The sequence below is a fragment of the Takifugu rubripes genome, chromosome 7, assembly GCF_901000725.2.
Source record: "Takifugu rubripes chromosome 7, fTakRub1.2, whole genome shotgun sequence".
Taxonomy (NCBI): Eukaryota; Metazoa; Chordata; class Actinopteri; order Tetraodontiformes; family Tetraodontidae; genus Takifugu; species Takifugu rubripes.
The window spans coordinates 9,138,228-9,153,022 of record NC_042291.1 but is presented as its reverse complement, the minus strand read 5'-3'; the positions used below and the strand labels follow the sequence as shown (position 1 = coordinate 9,153,022).

The window sequence follows — 14,795 nt, the reverse complement described above, 5'->3', positions numbered from 1 at the left end:
GGTCAACTTGATGCTGTGTGCCACTAAAGTGAACAAGAAGTGGGGGGAAAAAACAAGAAAGTCACAGAAAAAAAATGTATTGTATCACAAAAGTGGCCTCTAGTATTGATCATATTACAAATTCACTTTGGCTTTTATAATCAGTCTTTAACTATACAAAAATAGACTCCTGTAGAGGTTAAACAATGTTAGTAACTCTGCTCACAGTTGGGGTATTAATGGTTCAGGAAAGCAGTATCTGTCTTTATTACCCTCGAGGTCCCTTCTGACCTCTGCAAGGTCGGCTTAGAGCTTCATACCCAATTTCATGGCCGAGCCAATTTGTGCACCCCTGGTAAGTTGTGATAGCTCTGTTGGTGGGGGAGACAAGCACAAACACATCTGTAACACCAACGTTTCCTCTGGTATTATGACAAATAAACTCCATAAAAGAAAGAGAGTCTCTCACCCTCATGGCTGTAGATATCCAGGGAAGGAATCGGGAAACTTTGGTGTAGACGCCAGGTTTCTTGGCCATAGCACAGCCCGTTCCCCAGCTCACAACTCCGTGCAGACGATACCGGCTGGTCTTGGACAGACAGTCTTCTGCCACGAAGGGACCGCCGCTGTCTCCCTGTGTCACAGGTTAAGAAGGTCAGAAAATCCACCAAGATACAGAAATGCAAGCATATGAATGAGAGGACACAGAAAGACTAGATTTGTGCACCAAAATACATAAACAGAGGAAAATACAGACCTGACAAGCATCAATGCCTCCTTTCTCATAACCAGCACAGAACATGGTAGTGGTGATCTGGTTGTCATAGTAATCAGGAGCGTTGCATACGGCATCGCTGATGATGGGCACATGTGCCTCCTGAAGGACATCTGCAAGGTGCCCTGACAGGCAACAAAACTGTCAAACTCTGTAGATATGAGCCGGTCTTTTGTAAAAAAAAACAAACAAACAAAACAAAAACAATAACAATTGTCATAAAATATAAACTCACTGAAGTATCTGACATTTCCCCAGCCAGTAATTGTTCCCATTTGCCCATCTATTAATCTTTGTCCATGTGTTGGCAGACAGACAGGCTGGATGTACTCTGTAAATGTACACAAAAAGCAAATTACATCATCTTACTGACGTGCACTAATACAGGGGCTGTAATTCTATATGATAAACACTAGATGGTAGCAATGCCCAAGCGGAAGATCTTCAATTATATAAAATGTTATAAATTAACAAGAATTCAACAATTAACCAGCCACGAATCTAACAAAATATTAGCCCAAAAAAGTTGACATGTGTATATAGTTCATTTAATGTTCTCAGTTAATCTGTACACATGTTATAATTATTCAAATCTGTGCGGTGGGGTCATAAACATTACCGTGGAAAAGAGATTGCGCTCCTTCTTCCTCATCTGTAAAAACTGTTATCATGAAATCGTGTGTGTGTGTGTGTGTGTCTGCCTTCATACCGTTGAACGTGAGAGGCTGGGTGAGGGCGAGAACGGCGATGTCCCTGCTGTTGTCGTCGATGTTAGCATCCACAAAGGGCAGGTAGCTGCTGTGGTAAACGATAGTCTTAACCTCCGCCACGTTGGCATTGACAGGTTTGTTGGAGATGGAGCCCAGCAACACACTCCAGCGGTTAAGAAAGCTATACCGCCTAGCACAGAAGATATATACTGCTCTTGTATCCATACAGACAAGAGTTTGCATTTTATGCAGCTCTCTTGCTTACTTGGGGAAGCAGTGTGCTGCAGAGACGATCCAGCGGTTTGAGATGATGGACCCCCCGCACTGGTGGACTCCATCATACTGGAGGCTCACCTGCCAAGGCCAACTTCCCTGCCTGGCATCTACACCACCGACTATACGGTCTGCTGCAAAACTACGCCTGCCGCAGTCTGAGGGGAGAAAGCAGATAGAAAATCAAACAGTGTGGGGGTAATTTTAGGACACAACTGGGGGAAAACAGACAAGATAGGCATAAAGGAGGGGATTAAAATGCCAGACAGGATGTAAAGTGTGGCGGGGTGGAGAGAGGTGGAACGGTTAACGACAACGCCACCTGGGGAGTTTCACCCCAGGAATTAACCGGAGAACAGGCACGCGCAGATAAGGTTCTATTCCAGAGGCAGAGACGGGATTGAGGGTTAGGCACTACAATTTTATTAAATCCAATACTCAACAAAAAATAACTCAGCTGTACAAAAGTCAAACAAAAGGGGTGGACAAGGCTGGGGCCCCACCGGCAGGTAAAACTCAATTAGGGGAGATAAACAAACTAAAAACACCCGTGCTACTGCAAACAAACTACACACGAGGGGTGATGAAAACGCCCTCCACCAGGGGTTGGGTCCCCGCCGTGGCCCGCAGCACCTGTCCACAAAGAAAAGAGAACAATTAAATTTACAATGATAAACAATCAGACGCGACGAGCGCACACGCGCACACACACACCTCATACAGACAGGCAAATAAATGGTGACCAGGTCGTCTAAAAGAACACAACGTCAACCAAGAAACGAAAAGCAACAAAACCTAAAAAAGTAAATATAAATTGATACAATTTACACACTGTTAAGAGTCTAAAATTTAGGCAAAAGCTCCGTGGTCGCCTCAGCGGCACCACCACGTCTCAGCGCCGTTTCTCCGAGCAAAGGGGAGCGAGAGAGAGAGAGAGAACGACAGAGAGAGCGAGAGAGAGAATCCCGAACCAAAGCACCGAGCCAAAGCAGCAGTGGGTCCAGTAAGCGAGGTAATCTACTCCATGAGGGGTTCCCGCTGGGGCATCGCGACCCACCGACACCAGCCGGCAGCCAACTGCAGCGAGAACAGCCCCATTACCATTTATCAACTAAGTGAGTGGCGGAGTCAGTGACGCGCATTGCTGCGCCTCACCTGCCCAGTGCCAACTAGCGCGCACGCCCTTACGGCAAAGCGCTCTGGACGGAAGGATGGCGGGAGGAAGCACCGACCTTCTGCAACAAGTAGCAAGCACACGTTCCAGCACTGTTGCACTTTACGTCGTAACCAGAGGAAATATGCGTTAGCATGCCGTGCTTTTACCTTGGCGCTGCCAGACAGCATGCTCATTCTAGGACAGGTTCAGTTGGTCAAACAGCCCAGATAAGCTGCAACCACGCTACACCTTCGTTGAAGGGGGAAATCAACTAAAGTAAGGATGGGCAGATCGATCCCGTGGTAACGATATATCGATACTCACAAGCTACTCATTTGGTATCGATGTTCTTTTATAAATATCGATACTAACTAAAAAAAAAATTGGGGTGTATGCATCACTTTCCGCCGTTTTAGATTAGTTACTTAAATTAATATGTGCCGGGACGCCCCTATACTTGGCGGCGTACTGAGCTGGCCCATGTCACGTGACAGGAGATAGGGAATGAGCATCAACCTGCAACATAGCCTGCGCCGAGCCGACACAGTCAGCAAAAGGCAGAGCCAGAGGAAATAATCAGCCAGAGACGCAATTGTGTTAAAGCAGAAAATGTGAATATGATACGATTTCTGAACAGCAATCTGAGACTTCAGTAAAGTGTGATGACATATCTCAAGTGCACTCAAGGTGTGATGGTGTCAGACATTGTTCTAATTATTTTTTTATGAAACAACTGTCTTATGCAGGTTTAAAGGATAAGGAAATCCTAGTAATCAATTGACCATAATAAATTGTATATAAATGGTCTGTATTTGTCTTAAATGTAATAATATTTTGACTGACGAAAATTGCCAGTAAGAAATGAACGGTATCGGTATCGGGATAGATATCGATGAAAATACAAGAAAAAGTATCGGTATCGTATCGAATCCCAAAAGTGTGGTATCGCCCATCCTTAAACTAAAGCCAGCTGGAGGCAGTGCCTTATATAAACCTTTTCTCCCCACCCACCAATTAAGGCACTACCTCCATATGGCACCTGTTCGGAGGGCAGGCCACGCCCTGCCACAAAAGCATCAAGGAAGCAAAGAAAAACACAAAGATCACGAGAGAAAGAGTAGCCCCGCGTGTGAAATAAGGTGGGAGAGTGTCCAGAGTGTGTCGGACAGTGATAGTATATCTCAGCAAACATCTTACCTTGGCACAAGAGTGTGAGAACCTCCCGGCTCTCACAGTCACTGGAACAAAGACAGACACAGTTAGCAACAACAGCCTGACGTCCAAACTAGCATAGTGCTGATGTTTCTGTGCGTTAACCAAGAAGAGAGGTGGAAGAAAAGGGCAAAGGGAGGACAGTGGCTGTCGGTGCAGCGTCGCACAGACGGGTGGAGCTTACCACGGGAACAACGCGTCTTTGATTTTCTTGCCGTAGCTGAGCTCTTCCTGTTTGACGCAGAAGAACTCGCCACCATCTCTGCTGGCCTCCGGCACTGAAGCAACGGAGTGATTCACCACACTGAAACGCACAAACACACTTCAGTCGCATGTCACAGCATTTAATGCTCAGATAGATCTGTAAAAAACCCATCTCACCTAACAAAACCCACTTCCTCACAGCTGATGCTAGCAAGGAACTCATTGGCTGAGGAGGAACACACCTGGCGCCACCTCTTGTGGGTGGAGTCAAACAAACTGATCCTTGCTGCTTTGTTCCAACCATGCAACTAACACAGCGGTAATTTCATTATAATTTTAGATAAATTTCGAATAGAACAATTTTTCAAGAAGTTCTGTCAGATTTCTCTTGTGTGGAAAATAGAAGCGAGACTCTGGCGGTTCTGAAATAAACTTAACCAAACCTTTAAAATACAAACATTAAAAAACAATTGCCTAACTCAAAAAATAAGATTTAATTACACTTCTCCAAAAACAACCCCCGTTTTGTTCTTTCTTCCTTTCTTCGTCTTCATGTCTTGGCCATCGTAGTCGCTGTCTGACATTAATTGTAGGTACATAATTATGATATTTCTGTGTAGATTATCTGGGGACCAGTCAGCTGCGTTGCCTTCGTTTAGTTTAATGTTCCAGCAGCGGCGCCTAGTGGACAGAGATGGATTTCGCAGAACGTCACAGAAAATGCCGATGAGCACATTTTTATTATACTTTAAGGTTACTTATAACATAAAATTCGTCTCTCTCTCTTATAGGCAGCAGCAGTTCTTTTTACGGTGCTTGCGATTCAGATCATAAACCGGAATCTCTCAAAAGTTTTTTTTTTTAACACTAAAAAAAAAATCTGAGAAAAGGAAGGAACATGAAATCCTCCCTCTTTTGGTTAGTGTTCAACATAAATAGCCCTAAAGCGGTTGGTCGTGCACATTGAGATTATATGGAACTCTGTCGATATAGGCGGATTTTAAGCATGAAAAGTCATATTTTGATTATTCTTGCGACGATATCTGGTGAGTCAACATATTTTGGGTTCAACGTTTCAGGTCAAACCTTCTAATCACTGAGTTTATTTACTTGGATGAAAGGTGCCCAGAGAGGATCCTTGGAAGTGACCTTGGACAGGGATCTGTGCGTTCTGAGAGGGGCGTCAGCGGTGATTAACTGCCGGTATTCCAAACCTTTTTACCACACTGTCACCGCAGTTGGCTGGAGGAAACAAAAGCAGGAGGTTGGTTATTGGGAGCCCGGCTCTTTGCCAAATTTCAGGGCTTCCTCGCAGCGCTATCGATATTTGGGCAACTTCACCAGTGACTGCCGCCTGCAGATAAATGATGTGCAACACGCCGATGCAGGGAACTACTTTTTCAGTTTTTACACCTGGTCCGAAAAGAAGAGTAAAACATCTACTAAGAAGAGTAAAACATCTACTAAGAAGAGTAAAACATCTACTAAGTTGGATGTAAAAGGTAACAACAGGAATAAACCAGCCAGCGAGTGTTTGAATCACCCTTCTAACTTCACCCTTTTCCCTGTGATTCAGAGCTGACGGCTGCTGTGCAGTCGAGCTCCGTGGCGGAAGGCGACGACATCAGGCTGACCTGTGTGTCGGGCTGTCCCACGCCAGTGGACGCTGTCTGGTTCAAGGATGGACAACCTGTAAGCAACGAGGTCTTTGTAGCCAGGCGAGAGGACACTGGCAGGTACCACTGTGCTGTCCGGGGACAAAAGAGGGTCAGATCTGATCCCGTGGCCGTAAATGTACTGTGTAAGCCCGTCACACTTTCTCCTAATTTCATCAACTATCACTGATTCAACATCTGCTTAATTAAACTGTTCTGCAGAAGTCACATTAATCAATTTTGAAAACAGCAATTACTGATGTGTATAAACTGAAATAAAAATAAGAAATGTGTCTGAAAAAAGATGCCATTCCACCTTTACATACTCTTTTCTATCCATATTTCACTGTATCCTTCAACCTTCCGGCTCATCCCTCCATCAGATCCTCCTGACAGAGTGACCTTGACCATCAGTTCACCCGGGAACGTCGTCAGAGGAAGTTCGGTGGTTCTCACCTGCCACAGCGACGCCAGCCCCCCGGTGAGAAACAACGGGTACAGACTCTACAGGGAAGGGCGCTTCATCGGGTCGGGGCAGAACTACACCATCCCTGACGTGCAGCCGGATCACAGCGGGCGGTACCACTGTCAGGCCTGGAACAGCATCAGCAGCAGAGGGGTGGACCATTTTAACTCCTCTGCGGTCCTCCTCCAGGTCTACTGTACGTATCTGGACATAAACTCAACTCAACACATTTCTGATGATGACGATGTGACTGTGTGGGATCCCGTTCTTCTCCCAGACGTCCCAGAGAACATTTCCATTACAATTAACCCAGCCCATGTGGTGTGGGGCAGCAGTGTGAATCTGACCTGCTCCAGTGATGCTAACCCCCCTGCAGATACCTACATCTGGTACAGAAATACAAACTCCAGCAGCTCCAACGGGCTGCAGGTGGGCTCAGGTCAGGTGTTGTCCATTTCCTCCATGGAGGCGCTGCACTCTGGACTGTACCTCTGCCAGGCCAGGAACCAAGTGGGGGGGAAGAACTCGACCGAGGTGCTGCTGGCCATGGTGGATGAGGAGCAGCGGGGTTTGTGTCTGGTAGAGTTTGCAAAGATTACTAGGTTAAAGTGATTAAATGGTGACATGTCTGACCTCCTCAGGTAGCCAGACGCTCCCAGCTGTGGTCGGAATTGGACTCGCTCTCATCGTAGCTCTTGTGGTCGCCCTCTTTTTGTTCTGGTGAGTCAGTCATTAATGAAGATGCTGCACTTCACACATTTCTCTTTGATGCGACCAATTTTTCATCAGAGCTTTCAGAAATCTTTTTTTCTTCCACCTTCAAATGAGCTAGACAGATTAGGAGAGTCCGTTCCAGAAACTTTCCCGCTGTTTTCACGCTGCTACTTTCAAGGAAACTTTAGTCAAAATGTGATCTGGAAGAATGAGCTATATTCTATATTTATATGTTTGTTGTTGTCTCAGCAGGTGGAAAAAAAGGCGCCTTCATCAGAAGGCGCTTGATGAATCCAACGTCATATACAGCAACATCCAAAGGCCAGACTCCGCTCTGCCAGACGTCGCTCGCCATACGATCCCTTCCTCCTCCTCCTCTCAGTCTCCGGCATCCATGAGAAGCGAGGTGATCTACTCATTAGTGAACATCAAATCCAGAGATCTGGAGGGGCTGAGCGACAGTCCAGATGTGCAGGGCTCACGGTAGGTTCACTGTTCCAGTCTGGTGGTGGCTGTTTTCACACTTTTCACACTGCAATATTTACATTAAAAACGCCCTGATGAAGCATTAGATTTGTGGTTAGAACTTTGAGGAACTCTCTATTTTGAAGAGCCATCTAGAGTGAAGTATGTGGGGAATTTGTCATGCAGGCAGCACAGTTTGTTCTTGGTTTAGTTTATGAATAGAAGGGTGAAAACAACAGCACAATGTAAAAGGAAGCAAAGTGTGTTTGTAATGTTTGGTTAATTTATCCCCACAGGTCCAAAGGAAAAAACAGCATCGACAGTGTGATCTATGCTACCATTTCACCATGATGACCCAGGAACTAACTGTATCGATCATTTTAATTACTGGTATTTTATATTTGGTACATTTCTGAACAAGGACTCAGTCTTGCCTAATTCTTTACAACATAAAGATTAACAAACTTTGTGAAATATCTGACTTGCATTTTCAACCAGGACACGGGCAGTGCCACAATAGGCATTAAAGAAGCACACAAAAGAGCTCCTCTGAGAAGACAATTTCAATTTTTTATTGCACTGTGGCTCCGCAAAACACTTCAAATAAACATCATAAACAACAAAAAACTATTTACAACGAGAACAAAATACTGATTGCAAAAAGAGTGAAGTCCGCATCAGTTCGTGTGAGGAAAAAGACAAAACATGTTTGAATAACTGCTTTTTATGCTAAAGCCGGGGTATTGCATGCAGTTTCTGCTATGACATACCTATGTGCAGTTTAAGTAATCTTAAAAAATTAGCAGTTAGCCTTTAGCACCATAAACTTGAGTCCCAAATAAATGGCACAGGCTGTACTTAATCTGGAGGACAAACTAAACGGTTATCATCCACAATTTCATGAGTCTGCATGTAAATTCACTTTTTGAGATAACTGTCAACTTGATGCTGTGTGCCACTAAAGTGAACAAGAAGTGGGGGGAAAAACAAGAAAGTCACAGAAAAAAAAGTATTGTATCACAAAAGTGGCCTCTAGTATTGATCATATTACAAATTCACTTTGGCTTTTATAATCAGTCTTTAACTATACAAAAATAGACTCCTGTAGAGGTTAAGCAATGTTAGTAACTCTGCTCACAGTTGGGGTATTAATGGTTCAGGAAAGCAGTATCTGTCTTTATTACCCTAGAGGTCCCTTCTGACCTCTGCAAGGTCGGCTCAGAGCTTCATACCCAATTTCATGGCCGAGCCAATTTGTGCACCCCTGGTAAGTTGTGATAGCTCTGTTGGTGGGGGAGACTAGCACAAACACATCTGTAACACCAACGTTTCCTCTGGTATTATGACAAATAAACTCCGTAAAAGAAAGAGAGTCTCTCACCCTCATGGCTGTAGATATCCAGGGAAGGAATCGGGAAACTTTGGTGTAGACGCCAGGTTTCTTGGCCATAGCACAGCCCGTTCCCCAGCTCACAACTCCGTGCAGACGATACCGGCTGGTCTTGGACAGACAGTCTTCTGCCACGAAGGGACCGCCGCTGTCTCCCTGTGTCACAGGTTAAGAAGGTCAGAAAATCCACCAAGATACAGAAATGCAAGCATATGAATGAGAGGGCACAGAAAGACTAGATTTGTGCACCAAAATACATAAACAGAGGAAAATACAGACCTGACAAGCATCAATGCCTCCTTTCTCATAACCAGCACAGAACATGGTAGTGGTGATCTGGTTGTCGTAGTAATCAGGAGCGTTGCATACGGCATCGCTGATGATGGGAACATGTGCCTCCTGAAGGACATCTGCAAGGTGCCCTGACAGGCAACAAAACTGTCAAACTCTGTAGATATGAGCCGGTCTTTTGTAAAAAAAAAACAAAAAAAAAACAATAACAATTGTCATAATATAAACTCACTGAAGTATCCGACATTTCCCCAGCCAGTAATTGTTCCCATTTGCCCATCTATTAATCTTTGTCCATGTGTTGGCAGACAGACAGGCTGGATGTACTCTGTAAATGTACACAATAAGAAAATTACATCATCTTACTGACGTGCACTAATACAGGGGCTGTAATTCTATATGATAAACACTAGGTGGGAGCAATGCCCAAGTGGAAGATCTTCAATTATATAACATGTTATAAATTAACAAGAAGAATTCAACAATTAACCAGCCACGAATCTAACATAAAATATTAGCCCAGAAAAGTTGACATGTGTATATAGTTCATTTAATGTTCTCAGTTAATCTGTACACATGTTATAATTATTCAAATCTGTGCTGTGGGGTCACAAACATTTCCGTGGAAAAGAGATTGCGCTCCTTCTTCCTCATCTGTAAAAACTGTTATCATGAAATCGTGTGTGTGTGTGTGTGTGTGTGTGTGTGTGTGTGCCTTCATACCGTTGAACGTGAGAGGCTGGGTGAGGGCGAGAACGGCGATGTCCCTGCTGTTGTCGTCGATGTTAGCATCCACAAAGGGCAGGTAGCTGCTGTGGTAAACGATAGTCTTAACCTCCGCCACGTTGGCATTGACAGGTTTGTTGGAGATGGAGCCCAGCAACACACTCCAGCGGTTAAGAAAGCTATACCGCCTAGCACAGGAGATATATACTGCTCTTGTATCCATACAGACAAGAGTTTGCATTTTATGCAGCTCTCTTGCTTACTTGGGGAAGCAGTGTGCTGCAGAGACGATCCAGCGGTTTGAGATGATGGACCCCCCGCACTGGTGGACTCCATCATACTGGAGGCTCACCTGCCAAGGCCAACTTCCCTGCCTGGCATCTACACCACCGACTATACGGTCTGCTGCAAAACTACGCCTGCCGCAGTCTGAGGGGAGAGAGCAGATAGAAAATCAAACAGTGTGGGGGTAATTTTAGGACACAACTGGGGGAAAACAGACAAGACAGGCATAAAGGAGGGGATTAAAATGCCAGACAGGATGTGAAAGCATCAAGGAAGCAAAGAAAAACACAAAGATCACGAGAGAAAGAGTAGCCCAGCGTGTGAAATAAGGTGGGAGAGTGTCCAGAGTGTGTCGGACAGTGATAGTATATCTCAGCAAACATCTTACCTTGGCACAAGAGTGTGAGAACCTCCCGGCTCTCACAGTCACTGGAACAAAGACAGACACAGTTAGCAACAACAGCCTGACGTCCAAACTAGCATAGTGTTGATGTTTCTGTGCGTTAACCAAGAAGAGAGGTGGAAGAAAAGGGCAAAGGGAGGACAGTGGCTGTCGGTGCAGCGTCGCACAGACGGGTGGAGCTTACCACGGGAACAACGCGTCTTTGATTTTCTTGCCGTAGCTGAGCTCTTCCTGTTTGACGCAGAAGAACTCGCCACCATCTCTGCTGGCCTCCGGCACTGAAGCAACGGAGTGATTCACCACACTGAAACGCACAAACACACTTCAGTCGCATGTCACAGCATTTAATGCTCAGATAGATCTGTAAAAAACCCATCTCACCTAACAAAACCCACTTCCTCACAGCTGATGCTAGCAAGGAACTCATTGGCTGAGGAGGAACACACCTGGCGCCACCTCTTGTGGGTGGAGTCAAACACACTGATCCTTGCTGCTTTGTTCCAACCATGCAACTAACACAGCGGTAATTTCATTATAATTTTAGATAAATTTCGAATAGAACAATTTTTCAAGAAGTTCTGTCAGATTTCTCTTGTGTGGAAAATAGAAGCGAGACTCTGGCGGTTCTGAAATAAACTTAACCAAACCTTTAAAATACAAACATTAAAAAACAATTGCCTAACTCAAAAAATAAGATTTAATTACACTTCTCCAAAAACAACCACCGTTTTGGTCTTTCTTCCTTTCTTCGTCTTCATGTCTTGGCCATCGTAGTCGCTGTCTGACATTAATTGTAGGTATATAATTATGATATTTCTGTGTAGATTATCTGGGGACCAGTCAGCTGCGTTGCCTTCGTTTAGTTTAATGTTCCAGCAGCGGCGCCTAGTGGACAGAGATGGATTTCGCAGAACGTCACAGAAAATGCTGATGAGCACATTTTTATTATACTTTAAGGTTACTTATAACATAAAATTCGTCTCTCTCTCTTATAGGCAGCAGCAGTTCTTTTTACGGTGCTTGCGATTCAGATCATGAACGAGAATCTCTCAAAAGGTTTTTTTTTAACACTAAAAAAAAAATCTGAGAAAAGGAAGGAACATGAAATCCTCCCACTTTTGGTTAGTGTACAACATAAATAGCCCTAAAGCGGTTGGTCGTGCACATTGAGATTATATGGAACTCTGTCGATATAGGCGGATTTTAAGCATGAGAAGTCATTTTTTGATTATTCTTGCGACGATATCTGGTGAGTCAACATATTTTGGGTTCAACGTTTCAGGTCAAATCTTCTAATCACTGAGTTTATTTACTTGGATGAAAGGTGCCCAGAGAGGATCCTTGGAAGTGACCTTGGACAGGGATCTGTGCGTTCTGAGAGGGGCGTCAGCGGTGATTAACTGCCGGTATTCCAATCCTTTAACCGACACTGTCACCACAGTTGGCTGGATGAAACAATATCAGATGGTTGGTTATTGGAGGCCCGGCTCTTTGCCAAATTTCGGGGCTTCCTCGCAACGCTATCGATATTTGGGCGACTTCATCAGTGACTGCCGCCTGCAGATAAATGATGTGCAACACGTCGATGCAGGGAACTACTCTTTCAGTTTTCTCACCAGGTCCGAAGATCAGACGAGTAAAACATCTACTGAGTTGTATGTAAAAGGTAACAACAGGAATAAACCAGCCAGCGAGTGTTTGAATCACCCTTCTAACTTCACCCTTTTCCCTGTGATTCAGAGCTGACGGCTGCTGTGCAGCCGAGCTCCGTGGCGGAAGGCGACGACATCAGGCTGACCTGTGTGTCGGGCTGTCCCACGCCAGTGGACGCTGTCTGGTTCAAGGATGGACAACCTGTAAGGAACGAGGTCTTTGTAGCCAGGCGAGAGGACACTGGCAGGTACCACTGTGCTGTCCGGGGACAAGAGAGGGTCAGATCTGCTCCCGTGGCCGTAAATGTACTGTGTAAGCCCGTCACACTTTCTCCTAATTTCATCAACTATCACTGATTCAACATCTGCTTAATTAAACTGTTCTGCAGAAGTCACATTAATCAATTTTGAAAACAGCAATTACTGATGTGTATAAACTGAAATAAAAATAAGAAATGTGTCTGAAAAAAGATGCCATTCCACCTTTACATACTCTTTTCTATCCATATGTCACTGTATCCTTCAACCTTCCGGCTCATCCCTCCATCAGATCCTCCTGACAGAGTGACCTTGACCATCAGTTCACCCGGGAACGTCGTCAGAGGAAGTTCGGTGGTTCTCACCTGCCACAGCGACGCCAGGCCCCCGGTGAGAAACAACGGGTACAGCCTCTACAGGGAAGGGCGCTTCATCGGGTCGGGGCAGAACTACACCATCCCTGACGTGCAGCCGGATCACAGCGGGCGGTACCACTGTCAGGCCTGGAACAACATCAGCAGCAGAGGGGTGGACCATTTTAACTCCTCTGCGGTCCTCCTCCAGGTCTACTGTACGTATCTGGACATAAACTCAACTCAACACATTTCTGATGATGACGATGTGACTGTGTGGGATCCCGTTCTTCTCCCAGACGTCCCGGAGAACATTTCCATTACAATTAACCCAGCCCATGTGGTGTGGGGCAGCAGTGTGACTCTGACCTGCTCCAGTGATGCTAACCCCCCTGCAGATACCTACATCTGGTACAGAAATACAAACTCCAGCAGCTCCAACGGGTCGCAGGTGGGCTCAGGTCAGGTGTTGTCCATTTCCTCCATGGAGGCGCTGCACTCTGGACTGTACCTCTGCCAGGCCAGGAACCAAGTGGGGGGGAAGAACTCAACCGAGGTGCTGCTGGCCATGGTGGATGAGGAGCAGCGGGGTTTGTGTCTGGTAGAGTTTGCAAAGATAACTAGGTTAAAGTGATTAAATGGTGACATGTCTGACCTCCTCAGGTAGCCAGACGCTCCCAGCTGTGGTCGGAATTGGACTCGCTCTCATCGTAGCTCTCGTGGTCGCCCTCTTTTTGTTCTAGTGAGTCAGTCATTAATGAAGATGCTGCACTTTTCTCCCCTCAAATGCCATTTTTATTGCTTCTCCTTTTCTGGGCGTTGTATGACGTTTTTCTTTGTCCAGAATTGCCACATGTGGGCTAACCCTCATTTCCCTTACCAAATACAATAACACATTTCTCTTTGATGTGACCAATTTTTCATCAGAGCTTTCAGAAATCTTTTTTTCTTCCACCTTTAAATGAGCTAGACAGATTAGGAGAGTCCATTCCCGAAACTTTCACGCTGTTTTCACGCTGCTACTTTCAAGGAAACTTTAGTCAAAATGTGATCTGGAAGAATGAGCTATATTCTATATTTATATGTTTGTTGTTGTCTCAGCAGGTGGAAAAAAAGGCGCCTTCATCAGAAGGCGCTTGATGAATCCAACGTCATATACAGCAACATCCAAAGGCCAGACTCCGCTCTGCCAGACGTCGCTCGCCATACGATCCCTTCCTCCTCCTCCTCTCAGTCTCCGGCATCCATGAGAAGCGAGGTGATCTACTCATTAGTGAACATCAAATCCAGAGATCTGGAGGGGCTGAGCGACAGTCCAGATGTGCAGGGCTCACGGTAGGTTCACTGTTCCAGTCTGGTGGTGGCTGTTTTCACACTTTTCACACTGCAATATTTACATTAAAAACGCCCTGATGAAGCATTAGATTTGTGGTTAGAACTTTGAGGAACTCTCTATTTTGAAGAGCCATCTAGAGTGAAGTATGTGGGGAATTTGTCATGCAGGCAGCACAGTTTGTTCTGGGTTTAGTTTATGAATAGAAGGGTGAAAACAACAGCACAATGTAAAAGGAAGCAAAGTGTGTTTGTAATGTTTGGTTAATTTATCCCCACAGGTCCAAAGGAAAAAACAGCATCGACAGTGTGATCTATGCTACCATTTCACCACGATGACCCAGGAACTAACTGTATCGATCATTTTAATTATTTTATATTTGGTACATTTCTGAACAAGGACTCAGTCTTGCCTAATTCTTTACAACATAAAGATTAACAAACTTTGTTAAATATCTGACTTGCATTTTCAACCAGGACACGGGCAGTGCCACAA

General features: G+C 45.1%; 4 protein-coding genes across 7 annotated transcripts; 2 read left to right on the top strand and 2 right to left on the bottom strand.

Moving 5' to 3' along the window:
• Positions 1-2: 2 nt before the first annotated feature.
• Positions 3-5,045, bottom strand: LOC105419796 (serine protease hepsin-like). The gene is made up of 10 exons (XM_029838532.1): positions 5,025-5,045; positions 4,487-4,617; positions 4,290-4,409; positions 4,091-4,131; positions 1,730-1,895; positions 1,464-1,654; positions 990-1,085; positions 737-879; positions 449-613; positions 3-350 (listed from the first exon to the last, which is right to left on the bottom strand). Exons 1-10 carry the CDS (start codon positions 5,043-5,045, stop codon positions 306-308), a joined length of 1,119 nt encoding a protein of 372 aa, XP_029694392.1. The 3' UTR covers positions 3-305.
• A 165-nt stretch (positions 5,046-5,210) lies between these two features.
• LOC105418408 (B-cell receptor CD22-like) lies at positions 5,211-8,394 on the top strand. Of its 2 annotated transcripts, none has more exons than XM_029838253.1 (9): positions 5,211-5,355; positions 5,431-5,746; positions 5,789-5,811; positions 5,886-6,110; positions 6,348-6,626; positions 6,708-6,998; positions 7,072-7,150; positions 7,397-7,627; positions 7,906-8,394. In XM_029838253.1, the coding sequence occupies exons 1-9, from the start codon at positions 5,283-5,285 to the stop codon at positions 7,958-7,960; spliced, it is 1,572 nt and encodes a 523-aa protein (XP_029694113.1). In that variant the 5' UTR covers positions 5,211-5,282; the 3' UTR covers positions 7,961-8,394. The 2 variants fall into 2 exon arrangements, with proteins under 2 accessions (XP_029694113.1, XP_029694112.1); XM_029838252.1 differs by having other exon boundaries at positions 5,215-5,355; positions 7,394-7,627.
• On the bottom strand, positions 8,161-11,492 carry LOC115250347 (serine protease hepsin-like). The gene is made up of 10 exons (XM_029838531.1): positions 11,430-11,492; positions 11,086-11,216; positions 10,889-11,008; positions 10,690-10,730; positions 10,280-10,445; positions 10,014-10,204; positions 9,523-9,618; positions 9,279-9,421; positions 8,991-9,155; positions 8,161-8,892 (listed from the first exon to the last, which is right to left on the bottom strand). Exons 1-10 carry the CDS (start codon positions 11,490-11,492, stop codon positions 8,848-8,850), a joined length of 1,161 nt encoding a protein of 386 aa, XP_029694391.1. The 3' UTR covers positions 8,161-8,847.
• Positions 11,493-11,834: 342 nt separating this feature from the next.
• Positions 11,835-14,752, top strand: LOC115250287 (B-cell receptor CD22-like). 3 transcript variants are annotated; one of them, XM_029838236.1, is made up of 8 exons: positions 11,840-11,953; positions 12,029-12,370; positions 12,445-12,669; positions 12,907-13,185; positions 13,267-13,557; positions 13,631-13,709; positions 14,069-14,302; positions 14,581-14,752. In XM_029838236.1, the coding sequence occupies exons 1-8, from the start codon at positions 11,881-11,883 to the stop codon at positions 14,636-14,638; spliced, it is 1,581 nt and encodes a 526-aa protein (XP_029694096.1). In that variant the 5' UTR covers positions 11,840-11,880; the 3' UTR covers positions 14,639-14,752. The 3 variants fall into 3 exon arrangements, with proteins under 3 accessions (XP_029694097.1, XP_029694095.1, XP_029694096.1); XM_029838235.1 differs by having other exon boundaries at positions 11,837-11,953; positions 12,907-13,557; XM_029838237.1 differs by lacking the exon at positions 14,581-14,752 and having other exon boundaries at positions 11,835-11,953; positions 12,907-13,557; positions 14,072-14,209.
• The last annotated feature ends 43 nt before the right edge of the window (positions 14,753-14,795 follow it).